A 17,070-nucleotide genomic window follows, 5' to 3' on the forward strand; every position below is an offset into this window, starting at 1 on the left:
ACTGAGTGTAGATGTGCTTGTGAATGCCATCTCTCATCATTCTCTTATCAGCACAACAGAGTGCTTTTACCCTGCATGTTCATAGGCAGAAAAGAAGGAAAAATCATTGCTGGTACATATGTGGCAATTGAAATATTCTGGCAGATATAATTTGTCATGCACTTTGTAAAAATTGCCTTCTTACTGCATTTTACCAGGGTAAGTATTGAATCTAATATACATGCAAATTTTATATAGTTACAATTTTTGTACAGATGGAATTGTGAAATATGAAATTAAATGGACGTCCTTCTGTTCTTGTATAGTTCCTCTTGCATGAGAAAATTATTTTTGGAATACTTAATAGTACTACTGCAAATGAACTATAATGGTAACTGACAAACTTTCATAGAAATAATCTTATTTGTCTTCCATGACATATTTATTTATTCTCTAGAAGGAGGATACGCAACTTTCACTTGACTTGAAAACAATGATGGAATGATTTAACATTGTGGTTGCAAAAGACACACAGAAAATTGTACTAATGTCTGATGGCTGTAATTCACTTAACTCTAACCAAAAAAAACCATAGACTGCATTACTGATGCTCATATCTATTCAAAATATTTAAGTTATATTATACAAGAGTAATAAATGCTTACATTTACTACTTCACTGTTCCGGTAATAAAATATAGAATTTCTAAGAAAATAACATGTATTTTTACAACCTACTTAAATTTAAAAAAAGATATGGCACTACACCAAGAAAATTGCTCTGGTACACTGATACAGAGGTATGGAAGTTGCAGCTATGCTAAACTGGAAATGCTAGCAATGGTGTCTGCTACACTGCATACATAATTTGCTATTTCTGGCAATTGAAAAAAAAGTTCTGGAATGTGAACTGATTATCTCACACAGAAATATCCTAAACTTAAACTTATATCATACACATTGTACAGATTTTTCTTTAGTGTATAATAGCTGAAAGAATAATGATCTGGTGCATTTTTCATAAATTTACTTTAGACATTGATGTGATATAGTATATGGATGAAAAATGTTTGTAGTATTTTGATTTATTCATATAATTTTAGCCAATATTTTCATAGCTATAGAACCGTAGATATTTACTGGTTGCATATTATTAATAGTATTTTGTACATGTTCACAGGAAGTTACGTTTATAGAAAGCACTGGAACTAAAACTGGACTCTTCTAGGACAGAACAACTCAATGTTTACTATACTCAGCAAATAAGGAAAAATCAGGAAAGAGCAATATTTCACTTTGCTCATTGTGTCTCCTTGCCCGGTAAATAGCCGAAGGATTCAGTAGCTAAAGGTGCAACACAGGGGCGATAAATGTCAAAGAAGAAAAATCACTATCACAAAGAGAGTAAGAGCAGTACATACTGACAGAAGGAAGTGAAATGCAGAGGAGAGACTATGAGCAAGGGAAAAATATCTCTGCTTCATTCTTTGAAAGGTACATTTGAAGCCGTAAAATTCAAGTTTCTCTGTCGAAGCTTTGAAGCACGTACTGTGTCAGTTTTACATGTTGTCACATTGCTTAAAGAGTTGGTACAAGGTAACAGAATACTATTGTATTTTTTATGCATAGGAAGTGTGTTGATACTTTCTCAGTTATGAAATGAAATTGCTCTTAAAGTGGTAATTTATGTTCTGTGACAAGGAGGTTTACTATATATCAAAATATACATATGATCTATGTTGTTGTATGGCTATAAAAACTGAACTTTCTTAAGGTATTATGTGAAATGCTGTTTTGTTGAAAACTGACATAGTGAGACATTGGCTGTGTAAAAAAGAGGTTAACTCTTACAAACAAGTAAATCAGCAGCAATTGACTGTTCTCAATAAACAGCATTATTAACAATGGCCTGTTGCTGATTTCCTGTTCTGTAGGAATTAACCTGTGTGATATAAAATATCTAGAAGCAGCAGGAGTGTCGTTATGGAGGAAGATGACCAAAACCAGTATGACAGAGTGAACAACAAATGAAATTGTACTAAAAGTAATAAATCCAGAGAGAGCTCTCAAAAAACAACTGGAAGAGGGCATAACCGGTCTATTAAGATTTTTTTTTGGGGACAACATTGTTTGGAAGGAAGGAAGGAAGAGGAAAATTATGTATGAAAGGTAGGGAGAAATGAAGAGAATTGCAGGCAAGTGGATCGTAGAGACAAGACACAACATTTTTCTGCAAATAGGAAGTTCCACAGCTAAAGTTTATTGTTTAATAATATTATTATTTATACGTTGGGGCTTTTATAGAGGATGTACAATCACTAGTTAGCTTTAGTCTTTACATCTTACCAAAACTTCTTCCTACTTCCATTATTGTCCTAGGTCCATGCATTTTTCATTTTCAGACTTTTTTCTGCCAGTTGTTTGGGCATGAACTTACAAGAGGTGAAATTGTTTTTTTATGCAACCCGTGACTTCCTTCAGATTCTTGGCTAGCTGTTGTACTTGATTTTTCAGGTTACCTTTACTATGACAAAGATTTTCTGTTAATCATGTCACAGATTCATGCTATGCATCCATGAAATTTTAAATGTCTATTTCTTTGTAATTAAACTAAATAATTCTGTTAGGCAGTACAATCTTTCTGGTGCATCCAGATACCATCTAGAATTACAGGACCTGAATGTTAACAATGATGTAGAGAGGGAGGGAGAGACTGGGTGGGTGGTGGGTGAGTGAGTGGGAGGGTGGGTTTATGGGTTCAGACCTGGGTAGGGGTGGAAATTTTTGATGCTGTCACAGTGAGTGCTGTGGATCTTTTCTGGATGTAAAGGGCGACCGGGGCTATGGACTTGCCACCCCTCCCCCTGCTAGTGCTGTGATAGATAGAAGGGCAGCAGTCAGATCTATAATCCAGACACGAGCCTACATCTTCTTGTAAGTGGCCAAGATGTCAAGCTCGAACCTGGCAACAGTGAAGCCTGACTGTGGGCAGCTCGATTGGTTACAACAGTGAGTACTTGGGAATGGGGCTGGATCTCTGAAACAATTTGCAAATAATGATATATAAACAATAAATAGTAACTGTGGAAAAGCCATTTTCAGAAAAATATGGACCCACCCACAAGTTCTCGTTCTAAATTTATGGAGGTTATTATTTCTAGTACAATGATGATTGTGATAGTGAGGGAAAATGCTGTGTCTACGCATGGTCCATTTGTCTTTTATAACAGTTCATTACCTGTAGCAAATAGCAAATACGGGCCGGATTAAGTAAGCAAATAATGCAAAATGCAGAAAAGCAAACAGTTGCCGAGAGGGGCAAGGAGACACGAGAGTGGGGAGGTGACGGGGAACTGCACACTGCATCTCCCAGCTGTCTAGGTTGCAGAGTGGGCACGCGCTCCCACCGCCCCCAGCTCGGAGCCGGCTCGAGTGTCACCGGCGACTTCGCCCTGTCCGTCGTGCCGTCCGCGCGATGACCCCGGCTGTGCCGTGGGCGCGAGGCTCAGCAGCTGGCGCAGCAGCATCTGGTCCTTAGCACTGGCCCCACCCGCGCTGCCGGCACCGAGGCCACCGGGAGCGGGAGCCGTGCGGAGGGGTGCGCCGTTGGCCAGGCCTTCGCGAGCCGCGGCCAGAAGCTGCGGCTTTTCTGACAGCGTGTCCGTCAGCGATGCTATCAGCACGTCTGCAGGTAAGAAATCGTTCGTCACATTCCGTAGATCCCATCGAGAAGTACAACTTCGGAGGACGAGGTGCCAGTATACATTAACATTTGACAAAGACATCATAGAAATTTTATTTGTGTACTGCACTGCCAATAAACGCTACTATACAGCTTAAAGGTAATTGTGAGTCTGCCATCTAAATTTAACAGAGTAAATTACAGGAGAGGTGTATGTGTCAATCAAACAGCAGTTACAGTATACTGTGACGGTGATCTTGTTCACAATTGGGCCGGAGACATCACCTGGATTTCACACAGGGAAGAATTATTGGGAAACGTGAAAAAGGATCAAGTGTGATGAGTGTACCCCAGGAGTTTGGTATTGCTCACAGCAGTTTCACACACTCGGGGAGTGTTGCGAACCACGAGCACTGCTGCCTGATGGAGAGCAGTCGGTTGACCGTGGTCAACTACAGCTGCAGGATTGCAAGGCATGCAGTAGCACGTTGAGTGTGTGAGACTGAGATTTTTGCCTGATGACCAGTCCGTCATGTTCCGCTAACACCTGAACATTGGTTGCACTGTTTGCAATGGTTCCAAGAGCAAAGGGACCGGACCAATTAGAGGAGTGGGGTATGCTCTTCTCAGATGAGTGCAGATTTAATCTGATAAGTGATTCTGGACATAACTTCTTACGGCGACAGATGGGAACGTGTAAAGCACCCGGGAACAATGTTGAACATGAAAGTTTTGGTGGTCCAGATGTTACAGTAAGGCAAAGTGTAATGTTGTTTCACTGTACTGATCTCCAAATGTTTGAACAGAGTATACTTGCCAGTCAACATTGATGTGGCACTGTAATCCTTCACACAGGTGGAGGAGGTCGTCGAATGAGAGGATTTTCGATGAGGGGACTGACCTGCCCTGCCCAATGTAAACCCCGTCAAGCACATGGGGGATGTGTAGGGGGGGTGACGTATTCCAGAACAGCCACATGTGACAACCATCCAGCAGTTGTCAACCGCACTTGCAAAGGAATGAAACTGCCTACCATCCCAGTGGATCCCATACGGGTCCGGGCGTTAGAATATGCCCGAGGTATTCCTGCCTGTCGTAAGAGGAGACTAAAAGGTGTCTCACAGTTTTCAGCCATATCAGTTCAGGTCCCATTTTCTGGTTTGACCTGCCACTTTCCAAATTCTACAGAAGTGCAGGCCATATGGGGAAGGACACCTTACATGGTGCATGAGTTGTCCATAGTGCCCTTAGATTTGATCTCCTTAACCTCTTCTCATGGCTTTGCATCTCCACCTGCAATTCAACTATTTCAGTGAGGATAATTTCCATGGTATGTCATCTTTTTCTGTTGTCTGCTGTCCTCTTTTGCCCCGTGACAATATTCCTCGGTGCCCAATATCCAGCATGGTAGCCAGCCTGTTGTGGTGGGGCTGTCATATACCCATTTGGTGGTAGCCCCCTGACAACACTGCTGATGCCCAAGCTGTAAACTCCCCATGTATGCCAAGGAGTAGATGCCCATCTTTATGGGGCACCCGGACTCCCAGCATGCCAGGTGGCCTTTGCTGTGGCTGGGTGGTGCCCATGGGGAGAGCTCCTGCTCAGAGTGGGTGGCATCAGGGTGGATGACCCACAATGAAGCGGACTAAGTTATCTTTTGCTGGGAACTGAATGCCCCCAGCAGTCTCTAAGAAAGGAAAGGTTGATTACAACACTGACAGGTATGATCCTAAATCATTCCTCTCCCTAGCAACACGTTGCGAGGAACGTAGGGCTTCAGAGTGACAGGATCCCTATTTGCCATGTTACTTAATTTGTAGCAGAGCTGATGGGTGCTCCTTTCTGGAAACAAAGCCTCTGTTTTTTGTTGAGCACCTAGAGGATAACTTTGGGGAAGTGACAGCGCTGTCCAAAATATGCAGTGGGTTGATTTTGATTCAGACGGCATCTCCAACCCAATCCTGGGCGTTACTCGCCTGTGACAAGCTGGGTGATATTCCTGTTTGTCACTCCTCACAAAAACCTCAATATGGTCTAGGGAATTATTTTTCATCATGACCTCCTGTTACAGTCCAATGACGAGCTATGTGCCAATTTAGAATGGTGGGGTGTCCATTTCGTCCGGCACATTTACAGGGGACCCAAAGACAATAGGGTTGCTTCTAGTGCCTTCATCTTGGCCTTTGAGAGTGATTCATTAACTGAAAAGGTCAAGGTGGTGGTGTACTGATGCGACGTCAAACCCTATGTCCCTCCCCCTATGCGGTTCTTAAAGTGCTGGAAATTTGGGCATATGTCCTCTTGGTACCCTTCCAGTGCTACATGTAGAGACTATGGACGTTTGCTGCATCTGAATACTCCATGGGCGCTGTCTCCTGTCTATGTGAACTGTGGACAGCATCACTCCTGCCCCCTGAGGAACTTACACAAATTTCACTCCCTGTGCTTACCAAAAGGAGCGCAAAATTATGGAGTACAAGACCCTGGACAGGCTATCTTATCATGAGGCTAAACTCGAATATGAAAGATTAAACCCTGTTCCCATGCTATCTTCTTATGCTGCCACCGCAATGGCATTGCCATCACTGATGCCATTATGCCCATTGTCTAAGGTTGCTCCACTGGGCACTCAGGGATGCCCATCTCCCTCCCCCATCTAGCTGGCTGGGGGCATGTCGTCTTCTGTTGCTAAAATGCCAGGTACATCGATCCCCTCCCTCCAGCTGGAGAAGCAATGGCATCCTCTACTGTGGAAGGGGTTCCTTGGGACTTTACCTTCCACAGTCCTCACAGTGGTTGAAAGAGCCACTGGCTGCTGGTCAAAGGGCTTCACGATCTTCCTCTGTCCCTATAGCTACTCCGAAGAAGCCCTCACAACAAGTCCCTAAGGAGCAGTGGGAGGGGAAAACTTCAAAGAAAAAGTCTACCAAGAAATGGGAGCCCCCTACACCAGCACTCCCCCATGGCTCTGCAGCCAAGGATGAGGTAGAGACTCTGGCATCCCCTGAGGATCTAGCTCTCACAGATGCCATCGTACTGGATGCCAACACTCAACCAGTAGCAACAGGTGTTGCTGAGGCTTAATTTGCCTCCTTCGTCAGTCCATGCCACCCCAGATGACAGAAAGCATCATTCTCCAGTGGAACTGTGGTCAAATTTAAGCAGTACACCTGCTTTTTGCATTGTCCTTCAGGAGACCTCGTTTCCTGCAATGTGGACCCCCTCCCTTCATGGATACTGCTGGTATCACAAAAACAATCCTGCCTGTGACAGTCTGTATTTTTGTTCTTACCACTGTCTGTAGTGAACCTGTGCCCCTTCAAACATCTTCAGAAGCTGTGGCTGTCAGGGTGAGGACAACACAGGAAATTACCTTCTGTAACATCGACCTCCCTCCAGATGGTGAAGCACAACCCCACATTTTTGCTGCACTCATTTCGCAACTCCTCCCACCTTTCCTCTTTCTGGGTGATTTTAACACCCATAACCCTTTGTGGGGTGGAGTCAAGGTTAATGGCTGTGGCATAGATGCTGAGGACCGTGAATTTTGCCTCCTAAATACAGGTGCCCCCACTCATTTCAGTGTGGCACATGACACATATTCGGCCATTGATCTCTTGGTTTGCAGTCCTGGCCTCCTCCCATCTATCCATTGGAGAGCACATGATGACTTGTTTGGTAGTGACCACTTTCCACTCTTCCTACTACTGCAGCATCTCTCATCTCGGCACTTTCTCAGGTGGGTTCCTCCCAATGCTGACTGGAACACTTTCACATCCACTACTAACATTGAGTATCCGCTGGATGCTACCATTGATGAAGTGATCCATGTCATCACTAATACCATTGTTGCCACAGCCGGATCAGTAATCCCTCATTCCTCCAGTTTCCCCTGGTGGAAGTCAGTACCTTGGTGGTCACCAGAAATCGCTGCAGCCATTAGAGATCGTAAATGGGCCCTCCAACATCGTAAGCACCACGCGTCCCTGGAGAATCTTATTGCCTACAAATGGCTCTAAGCACAGGTTCGCCTCCTCATCAAACAAAGGAAGCAGGAGATTGGGAATGCTATATCTCCACCGTTGGCACACGAACCTCCCTTTCCCAGGTTTGGACCAAGCTCCACCGACTTTACGGCTATCAGAACCCAACAGGTGTCCCTATAATTTGCAAAAATGGAGCTGTATCTGCCAGTGCTGACATTTTTGCAGAGCATCTTGCTGAGCATTATGCTTGCATCTCTGCGTTGGAGAATTGCCTTCCCACCTTTCATCTCCTCAAACGGAGGGTGGAGTGACAACACTTCTCTTTTGCTCCACGCCACCTTGAGCCATATAATGCTCCCTTCAGTGAGTGGGAATTTGTCAGCGCCCTTGCTGACTGTCCTGACACATCCCCTGGCCCAGATGGCATCCATTCACAAATGCAAAACATCTGTCAGCGTATTCCCAACGCCACCTCTTGGTGTCTTCAACTGCATTTGGAGTGTTGGCAAATTCCCATCACAATGACGGGAAAGTGTAATCGTTCCAGTCCTAAAGCCTGGGAAGAACCCACTAGATGTTGACAGCTATTGTCCCATAAGCCTCACCAACATTCTGTTCAAGCTGCTTTAACATATGGTGAGCCAGCAGTTGTGTTGGCTCCTTGAGTCTCAGGACCTCTGGCTCTGTCCCAGGGTGGTTTTTGCCAAGGATGCTCCACCACCAACAACTTGGTGTACCTGGAGTCTGCCATTCGATCAGCCTTTTCCTAGAGACAACACCTCATTGCTGTCTTTTTTGGTCCCACAAAGGCCTATGGTACCACTTGGCAACACCACATCCTCACTACTCTGCACTAGTGGGGCCTTCGGGGCCCACTCTGATTTTTATACAGAACTTTTTGTCACACCACACTTCCAGAATTTGCTTTGGTTCTTCCCATAGTGCACCCGACATGCAAGAGAATGGGGTCCCACAGGGCTCTGTCCTAGGTGTCCCACACATTTTAACTGCCATCAATGGTCTCACGTTAGCAGTAGGATCGTCAGTATCTCCCTATATGCTGACGATTTTTGTGTTTTGTTCTGCGCCTCTTCTACTGTTGCAGCTGGACGCTGTCTGCAGGCTGCAGTCGTGGGCCCTCACTCACGGCTTTCATTTTTCGGCTGCCAAAACTTGTGTGATGCACTTCTGTCATCGTCATACTCTCCACCCTATCCAGAACTTAGTCTCACCATCCAAATTACCGTCTTCTTTTCCCCAACAGGGTGGTCCATCTCCCACAACGGTGGCCCAAAATTGGGCTTAGCTTCACCGTCCATATTCAGTCTCTTCTTCATGAACTCGGCGCTTCCCCCTTAACACCCTTCCTGCAGGCCCCCTTCCGTACACCTCCATGGTCCATACCTTGGCCACGGCTTTGGCCGGATCTATTGCAAGGCCCCAAAGACTCAGTTCCACCTGCGGCCCTCTGTCGGCATTTAATATCTCTTCTTAGCCAGTCTGAGGGCTCAGAAATAATCTAAACTGATGGATCACTGGTCGACGGTCTTGTTGGCCATACTGAACAACACTCCTTGCTGGGTTGCTGCAGTGTTTTCACAGCAGATCCTACTCTATAGTGTGTTCCAGGAAGAATGATCAATATTCAAGAGTATGACAGGAATGATCATTTGAAGCAAAGAAAACTTATATTGACATATGTCCTGCATGAAATCGTTTCCGAGATAGAACACATTTAACGTAATTTCTTATCGATTTTCTTTGTGAGCACTACATCATAGATGCCATCAGCATACACTGTCTCTGCATATTCTTCATTACTATAGTTCTGTGGCATTTTAGCCAATGTGTGTACAACCACAGTGAATTGACACTTTCCTCAAATACAGTCTCAATCTCTTGCACTACTTTACTGACAACGCACTGTGGATAACCGCACATTCAATGTCCTATTTTAATAACAGAAAGATATTGTGGACAAAGAGGTTGGAAGCAATGAGGTAAGTTGGGCTAGAATAAAATGTCAAAGGGGTTTGATGGGTAAGACATACTTATCTGTACCACTGACCCAAAAGCAAATAAACATTAAATATGTTCTACCTTAGAAAACCATTCAGAATAGGGCATATGTCCATATGAAGTCTCTTTGCATCGAATGATCATTCCCTTCATATTTACCATTCCTCCAGGGATGCCCCGTGTGTGGTGAGTAGTGATATCTCCTTTCATGTTGTTGTTATTCCATCCTAGACTAAAAGATTCTGTTTTTCATATCACTTGCTTTTAGTTCCCTTTCGGAGAAATAACTGTATAATTTTTTTTCTGTTTATTTTTCATCCTGCCAACAATTTTCATTTCCTGCAGAGTCAAAACAGTGTTATATTTAAACAGATTTTGTTTGACATACTATAATGAGAGTTCAGTGCCTCCTTGTGCACATTAACGAGTTCCTCGATTGTCTCATCTTTGCTCTCCTGAATAGATGTTATTCTCTATATGTGTCACTTAGTTGCTCAAATCTCAGTTCACAGTAATCACTATTTGACCATTCAGACAAGCTTGTCACCTACATCTCGACAACCAGAAATTTGTATTCAAAATGAAAATAATCATTATAATTGTGACAGACTACTGTAGCACTATTTATATTTTGTCAAAATTTGCCATATTATGCACAGATAATCTGCAAGCCATTTAATCTGAATAAACAGTCATCATTTGCTGTATTTAAAGAACAGTATGGGAAACAAAATAACTAGTAATGACTAAAGCAGAGATAATACAAAATGCAGACTGGCTATAGTTGATGAAAATGAGAAATTTTTAACATCTATTATATATTTAAGCATTAAGGAGTCATTTATGGAAGTGTCTGTTTGGGCTGTACCCTTGTATGGACAAAATAGCATAGAGTCTTGTGAAATCAGGTGCTAAAGATTGTAGAAGATTGTGTGGGCAGATAGGATAACTAATGAAGAGATACTAAATTTAATTGGAGATAAAACAAATTTGTGGCACAAACTGACTAAAAGAAGCAAGCAGTTGATATGAGGCAGTAAGGAATTGTCTGTTTGGTAATGAAGGGGTAACAATTGTAGGAGGAGACGAATGTTTGATTACAGTAAGCAGGTTTGTTGCGCAGATGAAGAGGATTGCACAGGATATGCTAACATTAGCATGGAGAGGTGCATCAAACCAGTCTTTGACTGAAGACAGCAGTAGCATGTTAAGCCTACTATCTGACCACAATAGTACCATAAACACAAATGGTACGACTTTGGGCAGAAAGAATGCAGAGTACTGTCATTTTTCTAAACTTGGTGTCTACGACTGCCAACTGTAAAAGCTATTATGTATTTGACAAAGGAATATTCCTTAAACTTGAGTATTAGCACTAGATCATCTTGAAAAAGCTTGCTTAACTGAAACTATTTGTCTGGGAAGCTCTGTTACAACAGATTTTGATATCTTGCCAATGAACTGAAAGTCTGTCACAGCTTTACCCATGACTGAGTCTATGTGATCATTAATATTAATGTTTGAGCTTTTGGCCTCACACATACGACCATTGTCTCTGTCCTTTCAGACTGTGGTCACGTGTGTGTTTTCTACTTTAGAAGGATGCCTTCGGGCCAAAAGCTCAAATATATAGTGGTAATTTTTTTGTGCCTGCCTGCAAGTCAGTATGTCCTCTGTATGGTGAGTAGCTATCTATACTTTTCAGAATAATGTCATTATTGCATCTTGGCTTTTCCATGCTCTATTTCATATGGTAATACTAATGTTGGTTTACTTAATTATGATGTCTGATTTAGGCAAAAAATATTTTAAATATTGCACAATTTCTTGAACAATGGTTACTGCCTCAAAATTAGTAGTGTGTGTTCTCATTTGCTGACTGAAATTCAGACATTTTGGGAATTTCTCTGTTTTGTTACGTTCCTGTAACATGTGATCCATTGTTTGATTTCCACCAGTGCATGGAAATAGGGCATTGTTAGTTATTCTGAATTGATTGTAGTAAACATTTGGTTTCTTGTGTCTCATTAAAATCACCGTAGAATTATGAGAGATTGGTAATGTGTCCACCAGTGTTTGGTGCACAATTGGAAAATATTATGATGTAATGATTCCTTTGTAGTTTGTTGCCATTCATTCTTCCAGAGTCACTGTTCATGACTTTTGTTCTTTGAAGGTACTGCAGTCTGGATGCATTTTTAACCAAATATTCTGCAAGTTCATTTCTGTTTGAGCTAGTCCAGTTCTTCTTTTGTAACATTCTAATCTTATGTCATGAATAAGGCTGTTATTATGGCTTTGACTCCTCAAAGAATGTGATGTTGTTTTACTGTCATTTTTTTGTAAGCCAGTTAGTGCCTTAGCTTTCCGAGAACTTTTGAAATGTGAAGCATTCTACCTGATTAAGCGTTCAGTTCGCAGTTTATGTTTGATCTGGTATGTTGGCTCTTTGTTCACGAAACCTGCTTTGCCTATCCTACTCCTGTCAGTGAACATTATATCAAGTATTGCTTCCTGTTTTTTCTTTCATTCAAAATGACAAGTCGAGTTCTTATGAGGATCAGTAGTTTCTAATGTTCGCTTAGTATTTCTAAATTTAATTTTATAATTATTGGTGTTATCCCTGACAGAATAAATACACTACTGGCCATTAAAATTGCTACACCAAGAAGAAATGCAGATGATAAACGGGTATTCATTGGACAAATATATTATACTAGAACTGACATGTGATTACATTTTCACGCAATTTGGGTGCATAGATCCTGAGAAATCAGTACCCAGAACAACCATCTCTGGCCGTAATAACGGCCATGATACGCCTGGGCATCGAGTCAAACAGAGCTTGGATGCGACCATCATGATGCTGTAAACAGAACCTGTATTCACCCGAAAAAATGACGTTTCACCATTCGTGCACCCAGGTTCGTTGTTGAGTACACCAACGCAGGCACTCCTGTCTGTGATGCAGCATCAAGGGTAACTGCAGCCACGGTCTCCAAGCTGATAGTCCATGCTGCTGCAAACGTCGTCGAACTGTTCGTGCAGATGGTTGTTGTCTTGCAAACATCCCCATCTGTTGACTCAGGAATATAGACGTGGCTGCACGATCCGTTACAACCATGCAGATAAGATGCCTGTCATCTCGACTGCTAGTGATACGAGGCTATTGGGATTCAGCACGGTGTCCTGTATTACCCTCCTGAACCCACCGATTCCATATTCTACTAACAGTCGTTGGATCTCGACCAATGCAAGCAGCAATGTTGCGATACGATAAACTGCAATCGCGATAGGCTACAATCCGACCTTTATCAAAGACGGAAACATGATGGTACGCATTTCTCCTCCTTACACAAGGCATCACAACAACGTTTCACCAGGCAACGCCGGTCAACTGCTGTTTGTTTATGAGAAATCGATTGGAAACTTTCCTCATGTCAGCACGTTGTAGGTGTCGCCACTGGCCCCAAGCTTGTGTGAATGCTCTGAAAAGCTAATCAGTTGCATATCACAACTTCTTCTTCCTGTCAGTTAAATTTTGTTCTTCATGGTGTAGCAATTTTAACGGCCAGTAGTGTAGTAGTTAATTCCAGACTGATCTATATGCTTTTGCAGTTGTGATGTCAATCACTCATTGTACTTGATATACTTATTGCAATTGCATAGCCTTGTTAGAACATTAATCCATAATGGAGATGCATGTACTTACATAGGTAATATTGAGTCTTATGGATTTGGAGCCAATTATCCAGTGGATTCTGGCTGATTTTAATAATAATGTGTATTTGTCTGTGATGCTCTGTTCTGGTCATTATATCTGGGTACTGTTTGTTTGTGTAATGTTTATTGTAGTGTAGTGTTTGTTTGTACAGTGTAGTACAGCATTTGTTTGGTATAGGTACAGTTTGTATAGTGTAGTGCGATGATTCTAAATTTTGTTCTTGGTGTCTGTCTCTGTGGTGCATTCTATCATTGTCTGTCTGTCTTTCCTTACACTGATAGCTATATTTCAGGATTCACTGCCAGACATCCTTTTCTTGTACCTTCTGAAAATATAATTTCTGAACAATGTTACCTTTTTATACTATTTGATATTTTTGCTCACGCTGTAAGCATGAGGCACTTACCGAGAACCTTCTTCTCGAGGCTGCGCGAGATGTGTCCCTGCTCCGCCTCTGCCTCGAGGAATGCTGTGAACTTCTGTAGTGCACTCTGGGCCTCAGCACTCCCTGTAAACATGCCAACATCACAGATGTTCTCTTTCCTATGTGTCAGATAAGATAAGATACTTTATTGTCACATTGATTGTATAAAAACATGTTTTCGATTAAGTACACTGGTGGCTAGTCAGTCTTTAACCTAAGTTGTTACAGTATTTTATATACCACAGGAAATACATAATACATACATTGCTTATTATAATAAAAATACCACATTATATTTTAAATCTTTTTGTAACTCATTGAAGCATTAACGTAGCCTTCACACACCTGTATGAAGTATGGATGTACTGAATGGGATACAAACCGCCATTCAAACTATAATTCTATATATAAACATGAATACACAGTGAACGTGTATACTTTGTATCTATATGGCTTCGAAAGTATACCATTTGTACTTGTATCTTTACTCCCTATTCCTATTTATAAATTCTTTTAAACTATAACATTGCTTTTTATTCATTTAGAAATTTTCCTAGACTATAATAACATTTGCTTTTTAAGTATGTGTCAAAGGTCTCCAATGTGGATTCTCCAAATATTGATCTTATCTTATTTCTGAGCTTCAGAGCCATGTAATATGGAGTATTTTCATATACTGTCAGGCGGTGACAAGGTAGCATGTATTTCAATTTATGTCTAGTTTCATAGGCATGTGTGAATGTATTTCCTTCAAACAGATGCGAGTTTTTCTGTTCAAAGAGTAGTATTTCATATGTGAAGATTGAAGGGATTGCATGAAGTCCAGGCTTTCAAATAGTGGTTTGCATGAATGTCTACTGTTGGTTCCTGTCATTGCTCTGACAGCACCCCAAAATATTATTCCATATCTTATAAGTGTTATGAAATACATGTGGTATACAGTTTTCTTCACCGTTAAATCTGTTACTTTGTGTAGTACCCTCATTGCTTAAACTAAACTATTTAATCTCTTCAGTAAACTGTCCACATGATCAGTCCATTGCAAGTTTTTATTTAAAGTTATCCCAAGAAATTTGTTAAAAAGTTAAAGCTGTTAACTTGTCAGTATACCATCCAGAACTATGAAAGTGAATGTGAAGTGCTTCAGGACCAAATTAATCTATCATAATCAACAATATCTAAAGCATCAAATAATGGAAAATTGAGGATGGAATGTAACAATATTATGAGAAGGAAAGTTGCTGCTTACCATATAGCAGAGATGCTGAGTCGCAGATAGGCACAACACGCACACAAATGCAACTCGCACACTCATATTGCCCGAGACTGCAGTTGTGTGTGAGAGATGGGTTTGCGTGAGTGTGTGAATGCGTATATATTTCTATTGTTGACAAAAGCCTTAACGGCCGAAAGCTATAATTCTGATAGTCTCTTTGTGCTGTGCCTATCTGTGACTCAGCATCTCCGCTATTCGGCGAGTAGCATCTTTCCTTCTGATAATATTGTTACAATATCTAAAGCATGATAGCTTTGAATTTTAACATTTTGTAATATCTGTTTAACAGGTCTTTAAATAGGTGTCACCCATGTAGGTGCAGTCAGCTGGCATTCAAAGAGTGAAGGTACTACTTTTGTCAGTCCAAGTAATTAAGTTATTTTGCACTGAGTTATGATCTTGTGCACTTGCTTACTAGTCAGTCATTTGTATAAATATAAATTGCCGACCAAAGCTCATTAACATTTTGTTGTCCGCGCGTCTCCTACAAATTTATTCGCTTGGCGCCGGCAGCGCTAATTCCGATTACGTGGCTTGTTGCTGGCCACTTGTCACCTTTCTGTTGATGACAAGCTTCAAATGTATTGACTTTTTTGTGCTTTAATTTTTCGGAAATCCTATATTTTGACCTATCGTTTCACAAACTCAAATTTTCTTCTCAAGTAACTTCTCTGCAAGTTCTACACTGTTATAATAATTATCCATGCAGAGGTGATACCACTTTCCATCAGAAGGTGTCAGTAGTTCTATCACTGTTTTTGCTAAAGGCTGTCCACTGCTGGAATATATCTTGAATGAGGAAATGTATCCCATACTCAGATCACACAGCAGCCAAATAAACATGCCATATTTCGTAATTTTTGAAGGATTCTAAACTTTAAAATTTAACTGTCCATGCCACAGTATCATTCCTTCACCAACTGAGATGTTTTGACTTAGATCAAACTTTTCTTTAAACTGTTTGGAAAAATAATCAATTATGAATTGCACTCTGACAAGCTGGTTGGCATTACCCAATTTATTGTTGCTGTCGGATAAATGTAAAAATGATAATATTTGTCCAAATTGGTTGCAGGACATCGTTTTGCGAAATATTGGTGTGTTTATCAACGGATTTGTTGACCTATAATCATCAATCTTTGCTTTTTTTATAGTTACCATAAGGATAGCAAGCTGAAACCATTTTCTAAGTTCGGGTCCCATAATGTTGACAAATTTGGCATTTATTTTTTAATCCTTCTATTGCAATTTTGACTGTAGTACTTGTTGGTTTTGTTTCTAATATATTCAAATAGGTCATTCTGAATATATAATTCTATGATATCCTTGATGCTCTGGACCCAGGGATCCTTCAAATTTATTATTGGTCATCAGTAAATCAAAGTCCGTCCACTGTGCATTGTCTGATTCAGCCAAATCAGTTAGCAACCGTGGTGTTCGCCAAATTCTTCTTGGACGGATTTCACTATCTTCGTACAATTCTGCTTCACTTTCATTTTTTCGATATCCAATGTCTTCTTCCCATTTGGCCAAGTTGTCCGGAACATCAGTCAAGAAGTCCACACATTCATCATAAATAATCCTGTTGTCTCTTTCGTCCATTGTGATGAAAGGGCACAAGTACTTATAAAAACAAAAAACTTGTTGATGTGTGTAACTTATTGTTACCTAAACAAAACACCAACAGAATGCAAAAGATACTAAAATGCAGTCATTGGCAACTGCGTGGTAGTATGCTCATGACACCACTGTGGTGTCGCTGGCCACTGAACAATACCATGCAGATGGCACTACTGTAATGTTGCCGGCCGTTTACCGCTTTTTCGTGCACGACACCACTGTGCTGTCGCCGGACAGCATAGTGTTAAGCTTACTGACCAGTGTTGTCACATCTTTATGAGTCATAGCAAGCGAGCTGATCATCATGGCATTGTATTGAATTCTTTAATAACTGTTTAAAGCACCTAATAATCACCAAAAT

At 41.3% G+C, this 17,070-nt stretch overlaps 1 protein-coding gene across 1 annotated transcript in view; it reads right to left on the reverse strand.

Annotated features, from left to right (window-relative positions):
* Window positions 1–2,114: 2,114 nt before the first annotated feature.
* Window positions 2,115–17,070, reverse strand: part of LOC126151609 (uncharacterized) — a gene marked incomplete at its 5' end in the record, with an annotated part of 71,174 nt that continues 56,218 nt past the window's right edge. The window contains 2 exons of the mRNA XM_049915954.1: window positions 2,115–3,663; window positions 13,796–13,897. Of these exons, the coding sequence (XP_049771911.1) occupies window positions 3,356–3,663; window positions 13,796–13,897 (410 nt within the window). The remainder of the gene's footprint in view (window positions 3,664–13,795; window positions 13,898–17,070) is intronic.

The sequence above is a fragment of the Schistocerca cancellata genome, unplaced genomic scaffold, assembly GCF_023864275.1.
Source record: "Schistocerca cancellata isolate TAMUIC-IGC-003103 unplaced genomic scaffold, iqSchCanc2.1 HiC_scaffold_1076, whole genome shotgun sequence".
Lineage (NCBI taxonomy): Eukaryota > Metazoa > Arthropoda > Insecta > Orthoptera > Acrididae > Schistocerca > Schistocerca cancellata.